The sequence below is a fragment of the Schistocerca gregaria genome, chromosome 5 (genome assembly GCF_023897955.1).
Source record: "Schistocerca gregaria isolate iqSchGreg1 chromosome 5, iqSchGreg1.2, whole genome shotgun sequence".
Lineage (NCBI taxonomy): Eukaryota > Metazoa > Arthropoda > Insecta > Orthoptera > Acrididae > Schistocerca > Schistocerca gregaria.
In genome coordinates this window covers 333615616-333636766 of record NC_064924.1, presented here as the reverse complement: position 1 = coordinate 333636766, position 21151 = coordinate 333615616, and the positions used below count along the sequence as shown (strand labels likewise).

The window sequence follows — 21151 nt, the reverse complement described above, 5'->3', positions numbered from 1 at the left end:
ATACTATCACCATATTTACAAACACAATCACACGAAATTAAGCATCTCTAAACTGTAAAGATTTAGCTATATACAGATTAAAGTCAATGAACCAAACATGAATTATATATGTATCCTTTCTGTTTGATTAATATTTAAGTATATTCCACTATACAGTAAATTTATCCCCTAGATCTCATTTAACTCTTTATCATATCTAACAAACTCACTGACTGCTCATCACACCATCTTGTAATAACAAACTTTTCACAAAATGTCTTTTGTCACAGTGCAACTTGCACATTTAGTAACACATGTACATCTTTACCATTGTCCATTTCTTCATCTCAGCAGCAAGTTCATAAAATAATGACCATGCCTGTAATTCTCAAAGAAGAGCCCACAAATCAAATACTTGCTCTACAGAGTATAACTACAATAATTGGTCAATCACTATTGTAGGAAAGTCAAATTTAGTACACAGTTTACATTTTCAAATTATTCCTCAAATAATGTCACTGAATAGTCATATTACATACAGAAAACGTATACTACAGAGAATGGATAGGATTTTCAGTAAGAGAGAACTTCAGTACAGGTTTACAGATGAGTAAAAGATGTTGTTGTTGTCTTCAGTCCTGGGACTGGTTTGATGCAGCTCCCCATGCTACTCTATCCTGTGCAAGCTTCTTCATCTCCCAGTACCTACTGCAACCCACATCCTTCTGAATCTGCTTAGTGTATTCATCTCTTGGTCTCCCTCTACGATTTTTACCCTCCACGCTGCCCTCCAATGTTAAATTTGTGATCCCTTGATGCCTCAGGACATGTCCTACCAACCGATCCCTTCTTCTAGTCAAGTTGTGCCACAAACTTCTCTTCTCCTCAATCCTATTCAATACCCCCTTATTAGTTACATGATCTACCCACCTTATCTTCAGCATTCTTCTGTAGCACCACATTTCGAACACTTCTATTCTCTTCTTGTCCAAACTAGTTATCATCCATGTTTCACTTCCATACATGGCTACACTCCATACAAATACTTACAGAAATGACTTCCTGATACATAAATCTATATTCGATGTTAACAAATTTCTCTTCTTCAGAAACGCTTTCCTTGCCAGTGCCAGTCTACATTTTATATCCTCTCTACTTCGACCATCATCAGTTATTTTACTTCCTAAATAGCAAAACTCCTTTACTACTTTAAGTGTCTCATTTCCTAATCTAATTCCCTCAGCATCACCCGATTTAATTTGACTACATTCAATTATCCTCATTTTGCTTTTGTTGATGTTCATCTTATATCCTCCTATCAAGACACTGTCCATTCCGTTCAACTGCTCTTCCAAGTCCTTTGCTGTTTCTGACAGAATTATGATGTCATCGGCGAGCCTCAAAGTTTTTACTTCTTCTCCATGAATTTTAATACCTACTCCGAATTTTGAATTTTTCTTTTGTTTCTTTTGTTTCTCCTACTGCTTGCTCAATATACAGATTGAAAAACATCGGGGAGAGCCTACAACCCTGTCTCACTCCTTTCCCAACCACTGCTTCCCTTTCCTGCCCCTCGACTCTTATGACTGCCATCTGGTTTCTGTACAAATTGTAAATAGCCTTTCGCTCCCTGTATTTTACCCCTGCCACCTTCAGAATTTGGAAGGGAGTATTCCAGTCAACATTGTCAAAAGCTTTCTCTAAGTCTACAAATGCTAGAAGCTAGATTAAGGAAGGGCAAACCTACGTTTCTAAGATAAGTCGTAGGGACAGTATTACCTCATGTGTTGCAACATTTCTACGGAATCCAAACTGATCCTCCCCGAGGTCTGCATCTACCAGTTTTTCCATTCGTCTGTAAAGAATTCGCGTTAGTATTATGCAGCTGTGACTTAGTAAACTGATAGTTCGGTAATTTTCACATCTGTCAGCACCTGCTTTCTTTGGGATTGGAATTATTATACCCTTCTTGAAGTCTGAGGGTATTTTGCCTGTCTCATACATCTTTCTCACCATCTGGTAGAGTTTTGTCATGACTAGCTCTCCCAAGGCCATCAGTAGTTCTAATGGAATGTTGTCTACTCCCGGGGCCTTGTTTCGACTCAGGTCTTTCAGTGCTCTGTCAAACACTTCAAGCAGTATCTTATCTCATCTCCCATTTCGTCTTCATCTACATCGTCTTCCATTTCCATAATATTGTCCTCAAGTACATCGCCCTTGTATAAACCCTCTATATACTCCTTCCATCTTTCTGCCTTCCCTTCTTTGCTTAGAACTGGGTTGCCATCTGAGCTCTTGATATTCATACAAGTGGTTCTCTTCTCTCCAAAGGTCTCCTTAATTTTCCTGTATGCAGTATCTATCTTACCCCTAGTGAGATAAGCCTCTACATCCTTACATTTGTCCTCTAGCCATCCCTGCTTAGCCATTTTGCACTTCCTGTCGATCTCATTGTTGAGACGTTTGTATTCCTTTTTGCCTGCTTCATTTACTGCATTTTTATATTTTCTCCTTTCATCAATTAAATTGAATATTTCTTCTGTTACCCAAGGTTTTCTACTAGCCTTCATCTTCTTACCTACTGGATCCTCTGCTGCCTTCACTACTTCATCCCTCAGAGCTACCGATCCTTCTTCTACTGTGTTTCTTTCCCCCATTCCTGTCAATTGTTCCATTATGCTCTCCTTGAAACTCTGTACAACCACTGGTTCTTTCAGCTTATCCAGATCCCATGTCCTTAAATTACCACCTTTTCCAGTTTCTTCAGTTTTAATCTACAGGTCATAACTAATAGATTGTGGTCAGAGTCCACATCTGCCCCTGGAAATGTCCTACAATTCAAAACCTGATTCCTAAATCTCTGTCTTACCATTATATAATCTATCTGAAACCTATCAGTATCTCCAGAATTCTTCCATGTGTACAACCTTCTTTTATGATTCTTGAACCAAGTGTTAGCTATGATTAAGTTGTGCTCTGTGCAAAATTCTACCAGACGACTTCCTCTTTCATTTCTTCCCCCCCATCCATATTCACCCACTATGTTTCCCTCTCTCCCTTTTCCGACAGACGAATTCCAGTCACCCATGACTATTAAATTTTCGTCTCCTTTCACTACCTAAATAATTTCTTTTATCTCGTCATACATTTCATCAATTTCTTTGTCTGTCTTGGCCACAATAATGCGTTCACTGTGCTGTTTGTAGTAGCTTACCCGCACTCCTATTTTTTTTTTATTCATTATTAAACCTACTCCTGCATTACCCCTATTTGATTTTGTATTTATAACCCTCTATTCACCTGACCAAAAGTCTTGTTCCTTCTGCCAGTGAACTTCACTAATTCCCACTATATCTGACTTTAACCTATCCATTTCCCTCTTTAAATTTTCTAACGTACCTGTCCGATTAAGGGATCTGACATTCCACGCTCCGATCCGAACACCAGTTTTCTTTCTCCTGATAACGACGTCCTCCTGAGTAGTCCCCGCCCGGAGATCTGAATGGGGGACTATTTTACCTCCGGAATATTTCACCCAAGAGGATGCCATCATCATTTAATCATACAGTAAAGCTGCATGTCCTCGGGAAAAATTACGGCTGTAGTTTCCCCTTGCTTTCAGCCGTTCGCAGTACCAGCACAGCAAGGCCGTTTTGGTTAATGTTGCAAGGCCAGATCAGTCAATCATCCAGACTGTTGCCCTTGCAACTACTGAAAAGGCTGCTGCCCCTCTTCAGGACCCACATGTTTGTCTGGCCTCTCAACAGATACCCCTCCGTTGTGGTTGCACCTATGGTACGGCCATCTGTATCGCTGAGGCACGCAAGCCTCCCCACCAACGGCAAGGTCCATGGTTCATGGGGGGTGGGGGGTAAAAGATGTAGCATCCAAAAACGAAAAGAAGAAAAATAGAATGCTACGTAGCTCAGAGACCTAGTGTTCACCACACACTTGACACAAAGATGTGTCCTCCTGAGGGCTTTTACATCATATTATTTTTTCTTGTTGTTTGACACTTACTCCATATGGTTTGATAAAAAAAAAATACGCTTGTGAGGTTTTAGTCTACGTCTACATTAATAGTTTTTCACTTTTCCAGGTTTATTGCTAAACACGTCTGTGCATTCCCACAACAATAAATATCTGTATGGTCTTCATCTAGACTTCCAGCTTCTTTTAGTTTGGTGGCCACTGATTCAGCATACCTGTCGTCACTGCATTCTTCTTCTTTGTCTTCCTCGTTAATGTCAATATTTTCATTTGCACAAATCACTCTTCTGATTTGAAAATTGCTCAAGGCAGTTTTGGGTGATTAGTTCAGTCACATGTGTTACATCTGTCTTTGGGTTGGTAAGCCTTAAGTTTTTGTTACTCCAGTCACTATCTGCATTTACTCCTTGTATCTTTCATTCCGAACAAAATATTTTCATTGAGGTCATGTACTACAAAACATTCTTGGTTATATTGTACATCATTAATGGTGAAAGATATTAAGGCTTGCCTGTTTACAACTTTGCTGTGCCTACCAATTGATCCCTTAATTTTCATTCCAATTGGAGGATATTCTTCAAAGCCAGCACTATGTCTTACCTGGTCTCTAAATTTTTTAGAAATGGCACAAACAGGACTACCTGTGTCTAATAGGCAAACTCCTTCATAATTTGCAAATTTTATATGTATGTACGGGCAATCCAAAACTTTTTTCTTCCTGCTTTCCTCATCTTCTTGTAACAAATCATCCTCAATCTCTCTAAAGTCCAAGTCGTTTATACAATTATTTTTCTGCACAGTTTCTCTTACTTGTCTGAATTTTGCTTAGAGCTACATCAGATGATTGCTTGATGTCATGTCCCTCTTTTACACCTGTCTACTTTTCTCGGAACTGATCTCACTGTAAGCCTGCTGATCGGTTCTGCTTTCCCAGTTGGAATGCAATTCTTCACTGTCACTATAACCTTGGCAAGTATCCTATAAAGTTTCTAGCATCACAACTAAATCATAATGTCTGTCCACACGTTCCTTATCTGATGATACCTTCCCAGTTTCCATTGGTACAATCTGGTTCTCATATTCTTCACAAATGCTACTGACATCATATTCCTCCCCATTAATGAAATCTTCTTTAACCTCCATATACACAATGCTGTATAATTCTTCCTCCCACTCATCATTACTACTGTCACTTTCACTATCAACATCGTCACACTTGCTATCATCTCCAATACTAGGCACTTCTAAATCATCTTTACAATGATCATCAGAATTGTTGACAAGTACACCAGTACAATTTTCATCACTTAAATGCTTAACAGTTATAGATTCTTCTTCCATTAATTTTCCTAATCCAAACTCATCAGGATTATCATCAGAACCAACATTTTCTTTGCCACACTGATTATTTAGACTTGAGATAGTTACCTCCTCCTAACAGAACCTCTTCAACATTCTTATAGATGCTATTGCTTCCATCTTCAACAGTTTCATTCATACTTTTCCAGAATTTACTGACGAACTGTAATTTGCTAATCTGGTGTGTTCTTCGTTCATTAGTTCTGTCATTTCTGTTTCAATAATTCTGTCTTCTGTAATTGTTTTCAATGTCTCTAGGCCGGTGGTGTTTAGGCTGATTTCAGTACTTATTTCTTGTCCCAAACTGACAGGATCCCAATGAGGTGTCCATCAGTTTAAATTTCCTGGTCTTGATTGGTGATTATCCAACTGTCTGTTATTATTCTCTCAAGGTCTATCCCTGTTGTCATGTCCTCTGTTTCCATTCCCATTTCTGTGGTTGATGCATCTATTGTAACCACTATTATTATTATTATTATTATTATTATTATTATTTTCATTGTCACTCCTATCTTGATTCCTGCTCTAATTCCATCCTCCAGATGGTTGATTTCCAAATCTGCCATTACTTAACCTCCCATTTCTCTCAAAGGCTCTATCCAACTTATCTACATATCTCAAGAACTGATCTACAGAGTCATCTGGTCCATAAATCAACTCCCACTGTACTCTTTTTGGATATCTCCTTTTTAAGGCATCTATTTGTATTAGTCAATCAAAAGTTTTATTTAAGTGTACTAATTTCCTCAATTGGTGTTCACAAAAACACTTCAAGCTACCATCACCTTCCCTGTATATTCAACCATTCAAAAACACACTCTTAATCCTAGCTTGCTCAGATTCTGACCAAAATTTATTTAAGAACTTTCTTTCAAATTCATCAAATGAAATGGTACAATTAACATTCTGATTGGCCCAAGAGATTGCTTCTCCATCCAAAAATCTCTTAACAAATTTAAGTTTAACATTGTCATTCATGTCATTACTAAAATTATCTTGACACTGCTGTAAAAAAAAAAAAAAAAAAAAAAAAAAAAAAAAAAAAAAAAAAAAAAAAAAAAATCAACAGGATGCAATTTACAATCTCCTGGCATTTTAAAGGTATGCCACTCCATACACAACTAGTATTGCTAACAAAATTTCTTTGAGCTACAACCTCTTGTAATTCTAAAAGTGTCTTACTTTAACCTACAACATTACTTTTACGCAAATCTATTTTTTCATTATACTTTAGTTCTACATTACTTATTTGATTGGAAATGCATGTTTTAGCTCAGAGTTCCTTTTGTAAGCTTCTCCTTTCTCTTCTAACAGTCTCCTAGTCTGAACAACCTCTACTTTAAGCTTAGAATTTTCTACTTCTACATGTTTACCTAGTTTTTCGAATTTCTCCTTGTTTTTGGACAACTCTTGTGTGAAAGTTGCTAACATCTCTAACCTTCCTTCTACTGCTTCTACACAAGTATTGAGTTCACCCTATCCTGTCTCAACAGTAACTCTTAGTGCTGCCAAACCCTCCTGGGTTTCCCTAATCTTATTAGTATTTTCAGTAACAATATTCTTTAATTCCGCCATTTGTTCACTGCACTGCCGATTTAACTATAGACCCTGTTGACCGATATCCTTAATCTGTCCCATCTGTTCCTTCACTTCGCTCATATGCTCCATTAATAAAATTAACAAATCATCTTCACCTACTCTTCCCTGTGCAATTGGAGTACTCATGGTGACATTTTCACTGGAACCTTCTCCACCAAAGTTTCGTTCTACCCTTTGATTACTACTAGGTGATAGTTCACCGATACTTGCTCCTATGTCTGAACTGTTTTCCATTGGTTCGCTGCTTATGAGTTTTTCCTCGCTCATTTTTACCTTGTTGTTATCAGCCATGTTAAATTACAAAATATAAAAACTTCCCACACAAATGTTTGTCACTGTCACAAAACTGTTTAATTAAAAAGGTAAACTGTTACTCATCTGATGGTTGACGGTGTTGTCCGAGAATTTGGTCCTTTTTATCCAGACCAACTCTTCCATGGGGCAACATCCATTCGTTCTGTGCGTCCATAACACAAAATTTTTCAAGACAATTTATGCTTGGCATTCGTCTTTCGTTCACCTGAAACAGTCACTTGTTAAACATATTTCCACATTTCAAACATTGATTGCAACTCAACTCCACCATTTGTAATGGTTCATTTCATGTTACTTAACTTAATTTTCTTCTGCCTGGTCAATTGATGAATGAATGCGAAATCATCATATTTCACATTAATTGACATCCATACTGCACACTCTCTTTGACTTCCTAAAGTAATTTCAAAACTGACTTGTCGCAGCATCGCTGCATGTAGAATTTTAACAATAGCTTTCAAAATAAAGCATTATTAATTTTGTATAATTTTGATGTTACAATTAAAATTTACAAAACATAAAGAAACTGATGTTACAGCCAAATAAGATATACAATACAATATTGAATGAAAATCTTTTATAGTAATATCTTTAGTTTTCCATAAGAAAATCATTCTCATCTTTAATTACAATGCTGTCTCATGTATTATTTTAGTTGTATAATTAATTACAGTTCGGATTTTGTTACTGATATTCAATGGTAGTACAGAGCTTGTGCTGTATCTGATTACATATATAAAATGCACAAATAAGGCTTGAAATTTTGGAAATTGGAAAACTGTGAGATGTAAACAATTGGGGAGTTAATTAGAAATGTAATCACAAAGAATATAAATTACAGAGGAAGACGTAAAAATAAATAACAAATGAAAGTACATCAAATGGTAATAACTTTTAAGCTGTTTCTCAAGATAGTGAGGTCTTCTGTTACTGGATTTTTAGATACCATATTGTTAATTAGAAGCATTGATTTTTCATGCTAACATCTCTGCAGTCTCTGGTTATTTATTGCTAAGGACTTACAACTTCAATTTTTTTATTAGTAACTTAACGTAGTGTATGTACATAATTTTATCGACGACAACAATCCACCAATAATTATGACAACACACGTCTTTCCAGAACATTCTACATGCCTTCGCAATGAACATAGTTTTTTATCAGATAGGACAGAATGATATAAAGACACACAAACAAGGCCTTAGGAGGCACTGAAGTGTTTGATAACTATTCAGATGAATTTTGGGGAAGGCTGTATCGTTATAAGCTCATCTCCAGCTTACACAAAAATTCAGTATATTGAATATATTTTTTATGTAGAGCATTATGTGGTGTGAAATGCACCAAATGCAAATTCTTAGTGAATTCCGTTTTTCATTGCAAAGTATTCAAATCTTTTGCAGTATATTGCATAATACAAAAATGTCATAGAAATTATAACCATTAACAAAATGATAGGTAGTTAATCATGAAGCTTATGATGAGGCTGTGAGCTGCATGTGAAAAGTTTCTTTAACCAAATAGTTTCTTCAAAATCATTTGAGAAATGTTGCCATGCAGCCAGTGTGCATTTGCCTCCATTCCCACTTTGTAGTCAAAGCAGGCAGAAAATGAAGAGACAAGTGGTGATGCACATGGCTCAGTAGGGGACAGGCAACTGAGGCACCTGCCCCCTCAGAACAGAGGAGTGAACAAACTCTGCACTGAAACCAAGAATGCTTTTCTGTGCATGGGCCAATTTATGTTATGCGACCTGTGTATGTAATAAGGTAGAAGTGTAGGGTGAAACTAAAAACTTGAATGTGAATGACTGAAAATCAGAAGTAGGGCAAGATTAAATGATCAAGAAGTCACACAGAATTAAATAGAAGTGGAAAAAGAAAACAAATATGAAGCTAGGAGGGGAAGAGAAAGATAAACATGAAGTTAACGAAAGAGGGAGAGGTTCAGAATGCAATTAGAAAATTAAAGGGGGGATGGTTTGGAAGAAAATTAAAGGAAGAAGAAACAGTTGTACATAAAGACCAATAAATATACAGCAGCACACACTTTGAGACATTCCTTCCTTAGATCTTGAATGGAATCTCTTCTCTCACAGTATCAGAACACCTTTTATTGCCACAAAACTAATTTCTTCAGTTATGGCTTGTTTCTTACCATTACCTTCATAACTCTCAGTGAGAGCAAGCTCATATGTGGAAAAGTTTCTCACAGCTATACCCAGACATAAAATGCACCATGGCCCACTTTTGAAGACATTCCTCTTGCAATGTAATATTGAATTGATCTGTAGTGTCAGCTTTTTCTTTGTAAATACTCGCATTTTGTGAAGTTTGTGCCTAGAAGCCTATCCATGGCTTGCCCATTCTCAGATGTAATCGTTTGCACCTTTAGAGGTTTGGAAGTCCTTGATTGCTTATTCAGCCCTTTCAAAGGTGGTCTAGTCTCTCCCCTTTCTTGTTCACTTCTACCTTGGAATCCTCCTCCTATGTTTTAAACATGTTTAATTTATCAATAAGATTTTGATTCCCTGTTCTCTCTCTGTTGATAGGTACCGGGCTTCACATTTCCAGTTACAGAACATTTTTTGGATGATCTTGTTTCACAAAATGTGTTGAAAAAATTACCTGATTCAACAGTGCCTTATGTAGATGTAGATCTTGTGTGTACTGTAATAGACTGGCTTCACCAAAACAAAGGTGAAGGGGCAATATTATGCTTTCTGCCTGGTTGGGCAGACATAAAAGCAGTAATGGAAAAGGTGAACAACATAATGAATAAAAGTGAACTGTTTGTTGTGCCTGTGCATTCCCGAATTTCTTATACTGACCAGCAGAAAATATTCAGCAGACCACCACCTGGCATTCGGAAGATCATTCTTGCAACAAACATTGCAGAAACAAGCATTACTGTGAATGATGTAAAGTATGTTGTGGACACAGGATTACACAGGGAACAAAGGTGAGTCTGTCAAGTTACTGGTTCAAAATTGCTAGTAGTTATAGTTAGTTAGTTGCTCCATAGATGAAATTCACTATAAATGTTATGATGTGGAACACATCATCACAGCAAACATACAACATTGAACTAAATAAATGTTTAATGACATTACCCCTACTCAGGAATTCCTCTGTAATACGGAAGAGTTGTTAAGGGGGAATCTCTTCCATCTTCATTTGGAAACACACCTTCCATCTGTCAGGCATTTTATTTCTATGTGTACATTGTGAAAGTGTTGTAGCTGCATATTTCACCGCTCTATGTGCCAAAGTAAGATTCGTTAAGGGCTACTGAAGATCATTTTTCTTCTAGTGTTGTACTTGTGAATATTCCTGTTACACTCAAACTTAGATGGACTGTTGGTAAAAAATTTTGTGAGTTAATAATTGTACTTGGAGGCTGTGGATAACATTACCAACTGCTTCAAGAGGTACTTACAAGATGTAGGTGTAAGAGTTCAACACATAATTCTAAAGACTATTTTTTCTGCAATGAATACTTTGTACCTAAGCAAGGAGTTACTCCATTTTGCCTCCATAGCTGAGTGGTCAGTGCAACTGTCTGCCATGTAGAGGACTCTGGTTTGATTCTCAGTACTACCAGTCCCCCCCTCTCCCCTTGGTGGGCAGACTGGAACAGAGTGCACCCATCACCATGAGGCTTGTTGAGGAGCTACTTGACAGAGTATTAGTGACTCCAGGTCATGAAAACTGACAATGGCCAGGGGAGTGGTGTGCTGACACTACAGCCCTCCTTACCACATCCAGTGACGCCATTGGCAGAGGATGGTATGACAGTTGATAAATACGGATTTTAGATTTACCACAGATGGTTTCTCATGAGACTTAAGTGAATTAAAAATGCAAAATATGTTAATTTAATGACTTCTGGAACCCAATAGCTTTTTCAGATTTAAAATTTTCATCAGTGTGCCCACTTAAGAATTTTAAATTTTCTATCCGGTTTATTATTTGTTGCTGGTGTACTAGGTTAATAGAAAACAGGGTATTTTTGACAGTACAGTGAACTTTGGAAACACAAAGTTTATAGCCCATTTGTGCAGAATTGTTCTTAAAAGTTTCACAGAAACATCATTTATTTTCACTATTGGAGCTTCTTTGCTTAGCTTCACAAAATACTTGTATCATCTGAAAATGGGACTAATTCTGCCTCCTGATTTAAATAAAGTGGCAGGTCATCAACATAAAGCAAGAACAGTAGTGGCCCAATGATTGAAGTCAGTGGGAGTTTCTCCCTAAGCAGGGGATGTTGCATCCCTCCTTATATTAGTCTAAAATCCTAAGGGAAGTTTCTGCATTCTATTTCTTAAATAAGAGCTAAATCAATCATTTGCTGAACTATAATCGAAATGGACATATAAAAAATCTACTTACCAAGTGGCAGCAGGGGAACAAACACACACACACACACACACACACACACACACGGGGCTAACTTTTACAAGCTTTTGGAGCCACTGGCTCCTTCTGGCAGAAGAGTTGAAGGGAAAGGAAGAGGGGTGAAGGAAAAAGACTGGAGAGGCTTAGGGAAAGGGATACAGTTTAGAAAAGTCTCCTAGAACCCCAGGTCAGGGGAGACTTACAGGACGGGATGACAAAGAAAGTCTTTCCTTCTGAATTGTATCCCTTTCCATAAACCTCTCCAGTCCTTTTCCTTCACTCCATTCTCCTTCAACTCTTTTGCAGGAGGAGGCCACTGGCTCTGAAGCACTGTAAAAGTTGAACCTTTTTGTGTGTGCGTGCGAGCGCGCGTGCCTGGCCAAAGGGCTGTTTGGCTGAAAACTGTGGTTCAGCCTTTTTGGTTGTGTCTGTTTGTGACTCAGCATCTTTGCTGTATGGTGAATAGAAGCTGTCCTTTTCATAATAAATGATTGTTCCACCCTGAATTTCCATTGTATGATCTTTGTTTTGGCAGATATTTTCCAATTTCGTATTATGTCCGTTACACAGTAATAGAATTTCAAACAATTTTCTATTTTATCTGAAATTTCATCCTTGATATTTCCTTTCTTGATTAATTTACTTTCCTAGACATCTGAAAGCGTCTACTTCTTTAATAACTTTTAAATTGCATATGTATCTTTCTTTTTTTTTATTACTTCACTTTTTGTTCTGTTAAACTTGTAACAAATAAATTATTAAAAATATCTGCTAAACATGAACAGTCATCTACAATGCTCACATTCAGTTTAACAGATATAATCCATTTTATTCACTTGGGGAATAAATGTTTTGTTGACCTCATCACCACTGACAAACTCCCTAAAAGAGGACTCAGCTAAGCATGCCATACAGACATTTCACCGCATTTCAACCTCTTCAGATGGTATGGCACTAAGATCTGGGAATGGTAAGGTGCTGAGCCATAAAGAAAATAATCCTTTTAACTTATTGACCAGAGGCCATACATTGCCACAGAGGCCAGGTTTAACATAAACATTTATGAACCATTAAGCTCATGGGAACATCCCAAATAAGAAATGCAAATTATAGCTTCTACAGTAGTACAGAGGATTCCTTCTTATGTAATAAAAACCAAACTAATTTTTTTGATGCTATAAACATTAGAAAATCGCTGTAGAGAAATTTGCTGGGTCTGTCAATAGTTGTGGCTACTTTGATATCAGTATTACAAAGACAACTATGCGTATACACTTTAAACATTACAAAAAACTTTCAATAAAGAAAAATGTTTTTTACTATACAAGCTATAAATTAGTAAGGTGAGCATTAGCAAATTGACAAACGTAAACAATTTTTCACAAGAATAACAAGGGACAAATCCAAATCAAATAAAGGGGCTGAAATACAAGTAGTAGCCAATGCAGATGAACTGGCTTGAGCTCCTCCCACATCCTGAACAGTTGCTCAGTTCAGTACAGATTCTAAAACAAACAGAAAGTATATAAAGAAACTATCAGCCTTGATTGCGGCAATGAAACCAACCTTTAACTAGGTTTCAGCCCATCTAATTGAGCCTTCTTCAGAAGATATACCTGAATCTATAATTTGTCTAAGAGAGCATGGTCTAGAAATAAAACTAAAACAGCCTGAATAGGTGTAGTCACATTTTAAAAATGCAGTACATAAGTACTAAGTCAACACCAGGACTTAAGCTCTGGCATGCACCTTGCCCCCATGGACACCGTGTGGCCTGCCTTGAGAGCTCACATGAAACTAAGTTTGCAACACAGTCCGCAATCATGGTAATCTAATATATAAGAAACTATCAGCCTCATTTCCGTGGAAACTGTGTGGTAGGCCTCAAGAGCTCACGTGAAACTAAGTCCTACTTAGTTTCATGTGAGCTCCCGAGGCCCACCACACGGTATCCATGGAGACGAGGCTGATAGTTTCTTATGTATTAGATTATCATGATTGCTGACTGCCCTGCAATGTTGAAAGTACATTAAATTTAGGTAATATGTAAATGGCAAATAGAACACAGGCTCCCAACCATGACAGAGGACATGAGAGCAGAGAACTGAGTCAGTTTTGCCCCCAAGTACTTCGGGTTAACAGAGTAGAATTTACGTAAGTAAATAAATTAAAACACACAGGGACCTTTTAATCTTAACTGCAATGAAAAATGTTAAAGATACCTAAAGCTAGAGAATACATACACCAGTACTGGAGGTAAAAACAAATCTTTCTAGATCAGTTTAAAAATTTCAAAGATACAAAAACTAGAAAATACGTGCACAAATAGTGCAGGTAAAAAAGTGATTTTAGACCAGATACCCCCCCCCCCCCCCCTCCCGTCCCCAAAGATGTTTCTACAAGCAAAAGTACAGATAAGAATGTGTTCATTACTCAATTCTGCCATCTTAAAGAAAAATACTGGGGGGGGGGGACCGTAGATTTGATGCTGGCAAGTTAGCTAGAAATAGAACATCAGCTTGGTGGGTATTAGACTTGGCCACTGTTTCTATGTTTCGGTACAGTGTATTGATACGTGGAACTGTTTCAGTGTTTCGAAACGTCCATGTTTCACTGCTTCGAAACAGTGGTGTTTCATCCCGCTCTGTGTCGGATAATGTGACCAGATTAGATCTCGAGCCAGCCACAGAAACTGTATCGTTGTTCCAAAATAATGCTGTTTCAGTCCACTTGTGCTTAGAATGGACTAATTGTATCAAAAGAGTGATGTTTCATCTCGCTTCGTCTCGGACGAGAATCGGGCACGGCACAGATATGAAAATAAGTTTAATATACTACTTCATCGAACTCTTTCAAGAGTGTCGAAATCTTTTTGACACACAACAGCATGAAGCTTAAGATTTCCGAAAATAAAGCTCCATTTCTAATTGACTGCACTATTCCGAAATGGCGTAATATATGCTTTATAAACACTAACAAACAATAAAATAAAGCACACTATTGCTTTCAAAATTGATGATGTAATGGTGAATGGGAAGGGCTGGGAAGCATGGTGGATTTATAGTAATGATTCGAAACACCTTGAGCAACAAAAAATTTTTTTCTCTTATATTTTGTTATTTATTTGAATTATGTGGCTTTATTTGTGAGTGTATAGTCAATGTGCCTACTCTCCACAATGATTTCTTTTGTGTGCATGGATATTAGCAGGCCGGGTATATATTATCCATATTAACAACATGTGGGAATCCCAGTGGCGTATCCGTTGTTTCTGCAGTTTGTTCCTGCCTACAGTACCGTTCGTGTTGGTTCTTCTGTCTTCAGCTATGGCATTACGAAGCCCGGTGTGGGATTTTATGAAGATAAATCCTGAGAAAATTAAATGTAACTTGTGATCGGCAGTGTTGTCATTTAAAAGTAGTTCAACTTCTTGCTTAAACAGACACTTAAGACATAAGCATCCAACAGTTAATTTAAGTGAAACTTGTTTGAAATCAGTTTTTATGAATCGAGGCAGTGGAGAAATCAGTTCAGTTTCCACAGCAACTGTTCAGGAATCTGCCATTTCAGTGCCTGTGCGTCAAGATGAACAATCTGTGCAAGAAATACGCAGGTGTGGTAGACAAACAAAGATTACTGGATTTGCATCAAGACCAGTGCCTTCATCCAAACGAGCCAAAATAGACAAACAGATTTTAAGACTTGTTGTTAAAGAATACCTTTCATTTAATGTAGTTGAGGGTGTAGAGTTTAGAAAAATGACTTATTTATTAAATGAAAACTAGGTACCACCAAGTAGAAAAACACTCTCCCACAGTTTACTCTCTCACTAGTTTGACAACACACTAGTGCGAGTACGATCTGCAGTGCAAGCTGCATCCTACATCTGCATTACAACTGATGGATGGACATCTGTGAAAAATGAGAATTATATTGCAGTGACTGCTCACTTCATTGATGAAAATGGCAATCTGAAGTCATATTTGTTATCTAGTTTTAAATCCCAAGACAAGCATACAGCAGGAAACATTTCCAGTGAATTACAAAATGTGACTTCAACTTGGGATATTTCCAATAAAATTGTAACTTGCACTACAGATAATGCATCTAATATGGTGAAGGCAGTGATGATGTGCAAATGGTGGCATGTACCTTGTTTTGCACATACACTGAATTTAATTGTGCAAGCAAGCCTTGAACCAATTAGACACAAGGGCAAAAGTGAAGTCAATAGTGGAATTATTCAAAAGAAGTCCTCAAGCACTTGAGAAATTACACAATATTCAGAAGCAAATGGGCTTCCCTATTTTAACACCGAAAACAAGATTGCCCTACGAGATGGAATTCCACTTATGAAATGTTTGACAGGCTTTTGAAAATCAAAGAGCCTTTGCAAAGCACCCTCGCCATCCTCAGTGTGGATTCACAAACAAAACTGTCTAATGAAGACTGGTCAGTTATTGAAAAATCTTGTGAAATACTATCTCCTTTTGAACAAGTCGCAACAGAAATTAACAGTGAAAGAAATGTAATCTTGTCAGAAGTTGTCTTATTAAGCAAAGGTTTACAAAGTCATTGTCTGAGACTGAAAAACTCAGATCACAGCAGAAGCCACTAATACAGTAATTGCTCAACTTGAAGATGGAATCTTTACCCGCCTCGTTCAAAAGTTTGCAAATAAAGCAATTGCTTGTGAAGCAACATTATTGGATCCTCGCTTCAGGGAGCATGGTTTTCCAAAAACTGTGCATCGATTAAAAGAAACAAAAGAAGCCGTAATTAACAAGTGCTGTGCAATACAACAGAAACCCACTCGGTGTGCTACAGAAAACCCACCAGGCAAACCAGTTGAGGTGAGCACATTCACCTCTAGCAGTGGCAACATTTGGCAAGATTGTGACCAAGCTGTAGGTGGCTTGATCCAAAGTGTAGACAATCCACATGCTCCAAGTATAGTCGAGCTTGATAAATATATGAAGATGCCACTGATACACAGATCACAAGATCCATTGTTGTGGTGGAAAGAAAATCATGTGTTGTTTCCTATACCATTTGTAATAATGAAACGATGTCTTTGTATTATGGCCACCTCTGTTCCATGTGAGAGCATATTTTCAAAGTAGGGGCAAGCAATAACAGACAGATGATCCCGTCTTTCAAGCAAAAAAGTATCAAAAATGATATTTCTAAACTACAACTTAGAATAGGTACAGCAGATCTACTCAGAAATGAAACAGTAAAATTTCAATTGATTTTGTTCTTCTCTGAACAGAGTGCACTGAATTTATATTTGATTGTATTTTGTTTAGTTTACTAAACTGTGCATGTAGCTACCTTACAAGAACATTTTTCTCTAATTTGTTGCACACAGAAGACACGTTTTTGCTCACCATTCAGTGAGTTTAATTTTTTTGAGTATGTTATTTATTCATTTATGTGTTTGAGAATAATTATCTGATTTGTGTATGTATATGTTTGTGTGTTTATTTTTGTAAATGTGCTGTGTTTGGTTATTACACTATAGGCATCTTGATACTTGTATATGATAGATAATTCTCAGGCAAATCAACTATGGTACTTCAATACTTTTGTTTTTGGCGTTCAGATACTGTGATAAAAATTTTATTTCAACAACAATGTAATTTCATCTCTGATTTCCTGGGGAAGTTTATAATAAAATGGTAATACATTTGCTTGCTGTGAGTACTTGAGGGAACTCCATGTACATGTACCTCAAACTAACTTATTTAGAAAGAACTGTAAGAGGTGTAGCGGCAGATCTACCATGATACAGGTATCACAAAGGCATTACACTGTAGGAATTGTTTTAAATTTTCGTCTGGATTTTATGCTTAAAAGGACCATACTTATCTCAGAATTGGAAAACATTTCAAGGTAACTGAAATGCAATCAAGTGTACTTACTATGAGATGTATTCAGCTAACTTGTGAGTGTTTGATGAGAAACTTGACCATTGTGCTATATCCTCCAGTCTGTTGCGGTATTTTTTTGATCTGTGTGCATCAGTCACTTTGCATCCTGCTCTGTGTGACCAAGAATGGAAAATTTAACTGCGAGTAGTAAAAGCGTGAGTGGCACACTCATAAATTTGAATTAAGTGCCTCTCTTCCAGGATGTTATCTCAATAAATTATATCTCATGATATGCCTTTCCAAGAGCACATACATATTACCACTCATAAAAACTATCAAAATTATGCACTAGAATACAGGGAAACGAGTTTGGCAAAATCTGTTATGTCAAACATATTAAGTCTGACGGCAGCCAGTTGGAAAGTATGAAAGTCACATGACACGAAAGCAGCGCATTTGCTGCTACAGGAAATATGGAACTGCAAAGAAACCTAAGTGAAAGTTTCATACTTTCTGTGATATGATTGGCGGTCTCACACCTCATTTGTGTTTTTATGACAATATTTATACAGTAGACACTCAAGATGATATGATGTGAAGGTCTATACTATTACAAGACACAAACTATTTCACTGTTTCGAAACAGCGTTTCGAAACATTACATTGTACTGTTTCATTTGTTTCGGAACAGTTAGGTGTTTCAGTTTGCCCATCTCTAGTGGGTATAGTTCTAGGGGTTGCATGCACAGCTGTGTTAGATGTGAATTTACGCCAGTTGATGGATTGATCCCACTTCATCTGAGACTGGCCATGAAAAGTAAGCAATGTTGATTTCAAGTTACGATAACTCATTCCGCAAATGACAACTGTGGGTAATGGGGTGGTCGTGGCACGAGAAATTGCACTATTAAAACAAAACATTCTGAATTCTCAGGACAAAAAGGCCAGTGTACTGTCACTCACTAAAATCTTAGGTGCCTCAAATTTCAAAAACATTTTGGCCTGGTGCCAAAAGGTAACACTAGTTATTAGATATTTCCTCAGAAGCAACCAAAGAAAATAAGAAAATGCATCAACCACCAGAAATATGTGTTGGTTCCCACTTTTAGTACAGGATAGAGGCCTCAAATAGTCAATGAACAGCCCATTCATAGGATCCTCTGGCTGACTGGAATGCAGACTGCCCTTGTGGGTTCTGGAACTGGGTTTAGACATTTTGCATGCTTGGCGTTGGCAGACTAGCTTTGTTATGTTGCTATTAAAATTGTGCCAAGTTAAATGCCATTTTATCTTCATGATGGTGGTTGTGTAAACACCAAGATGTCCCCCCTCATGGAGGTTGATGAAAGTATTTAAAAACCACCTGAATCAGTTCCTTCAGAAGACAAATCTTGAACCTTCCTTCATAGAGATGGTTAGAAAAGGCATTGATGCAATAACCCAGCACTTGTTGACTTTCTCCAGACTGTTACTTGATGTCCCTTAATTGAGCTTCCTCATCTTGTTTTTCTTACAACTTACCCAACAGTATGTGATCTTTCTCAGTAAAGCTGAAAAGTCGTATAGATTTCTGGCTAATGTGCAGCATCTCAACAACTTTAGAGTTGCATTAGGACATGTAACTGACAGCATCAGCCACTTGCTCGTCTGTACCTCTGATATGCTTCACTTGAAAACAGAAGGTGGAAATTCTAAGACCCAGTGGGCAACCCTTCCTGTTTTACAGTGTTCGGCCAATACCCAGGTCAAAGCCTATTTACTTATTTCCAACCACATAATTTGTGTTAAAGATAGAAATGAGATTTCTTGAGTCCAAACAAGACAGCCAAGGCCTCAAACACATAGACAGTTACTTGACTTCAGATGACAATAGCAGCTGTGAAGGCATCAGTTTGATAGATTCATGAGCAAAATCGGGGACAGCTAAGATCTGTGCAGTAGCCAAGAGTAATCTTAAAGAAGTCAAACACAGATTGGTGAGATTTAATCCACTGAAATTTTTTACCTTTTCAGTGCAGCTGATTCAGAGATGAGGCCAATTGAGCAAAATTAGCAATAAATTTTCAAAAAAATTACCATTCCTATATATCTAGCCATGCACCTCTTGTCTTTAGGCAAAGGAACTAATAGATAGCCTTAGTGGTATTCTTATCTACCATGATTTGATCAGCTGACACAGTATGCCGAAAAATATCATCTCCCAGTGGGCAAGATTTACCTGAGAAGGTTTCACATTCTGTGTCAACTCGGCTTCATGTAAATGGTGCAAAACCTGACATAAATGATACAGATGTTCAGTGAAGGTCTCACTGTATATTATGTGGTGGTCTAAATAACACACTGAAACTTGAGCCCCCCTAACACTGAATCCAGCAAATGCGATAAAACAGATGCAGTGGTGGCTAGCTCAACGGGTACAAGACTGTATTCAGAGTCAAGTAAGTATAAAATGCATTGAGGGGCTTTGACTCTTCAGCCAGTGGCATCTGATGATGGGCCTAATGATCTGGTATGGTGAAACACTGAGCCCCCCAAAAACCAAGTAAAACAGTTATGGAAATTGGGTAACAGTACTCGTTCTGGTTCTAATACTACCTTTTGGTAATAAACCATTGTCCGCTAATCATCACCACTGGGCTTAGGTTCCAGAAAAATAGGTGAAGCATACAGAGGCACTGACAGCCTAATTACACCATCCACCACAAACTGACTGATAATTCTACATAACTCTTTCATTTTGGGAGGAGACAATTGATAAGGGGCTTGGTGAACAGAGATTTGATCAGTGAGCTAAGTTTTTACTCAATTTTATCTCCGTCTCCTAATTTATCAGTCAGCACATCGTGAAATCCCAAAGTTCTTTCAGCGGTTGGTGAGATTCAGTTTCACGCAGAGGGACAAAATTAAAAGGGGCAATTTTCTCTCTGACGTTATTCACCTTTGAATATAATTAGGAGTACACAGCAAATACCTTTTTGTTAGGCTTTCTTTATAAAATCGAAACCAAGCAATACATCTGTCGACAGATTCTTGATAACTGTAAATTTTGTCAGCCACAACAGCCCTTGAATCCTCAAATTAACACAGAGTTCCCTCAACACAACCAACAACTCACTGTTTACTGTAAGACATTGCTTCATTACTTTTTGTAAATGAGGTGGTTTACAATTCTTGTGCGAAGAGAAGTTGCTACTTGAGTCTAGTTAAGTGTATACTGGCCCTTGATTTTATGCGGTACAGACAAACTTCAGTTGAAACAGCTTTTACCCTGTTACAGCTTGCAGTACCATCTAGCACTTCTTACTGTGAGGTGCCACCCAATGGGATCCACTCTTGGGGTATTGGTCAGTCCTGCACTAAAATATCTGATAGATTGCATCGAAAATGTGTTCTGCTATTAAATGTCACCTGTTTGGGTTTTTATAAGGAAGTATGTTTTTAGCTGCAAGGGATTCCAACCTACATTAACAAATGCTGCATCTTTCATTGCCAAAAAGAGTATTTTCTATACTCTCCACTAATTTACCTAACTCAGCAAAAGTATCTGGTTCGTTAGCGAATGGAATATGTGTCCAATCTCCTGGATGCGTGCATTTTGGAGTGTTGTTTACTGCCTCCAGTTTGATAACGCTAAGG

At 37.6% G+C, this 21151-nt stretch overlaps 1 protein-coding gene across 3 annotated transcripts in view; it reads left to right on the top strand.

Moving 5' to 3' along the window:
• The window catches only part of LOC126272627 (ATP-dependent RNA helicase DHX30-like), a 268564-nt gene that overhangs the window by 123489 nt on the left and 123924 nt on the right, over positions 1 to 21151 (top strand). For all 3 annotated transcript variants that reach the window (XM_049975586.1, XM_049975587.1, XM_049975588.1), the window contains one exon: positions 9794 to 10203. In XM_049975586.1, the coding sequence (XP_049831543.1) occupies positions 9794 to 10203 (410 nt within the window). The remainder of the gene's footprint in view (positions 1 to 9793; positions 10204 to 21151) is intronic.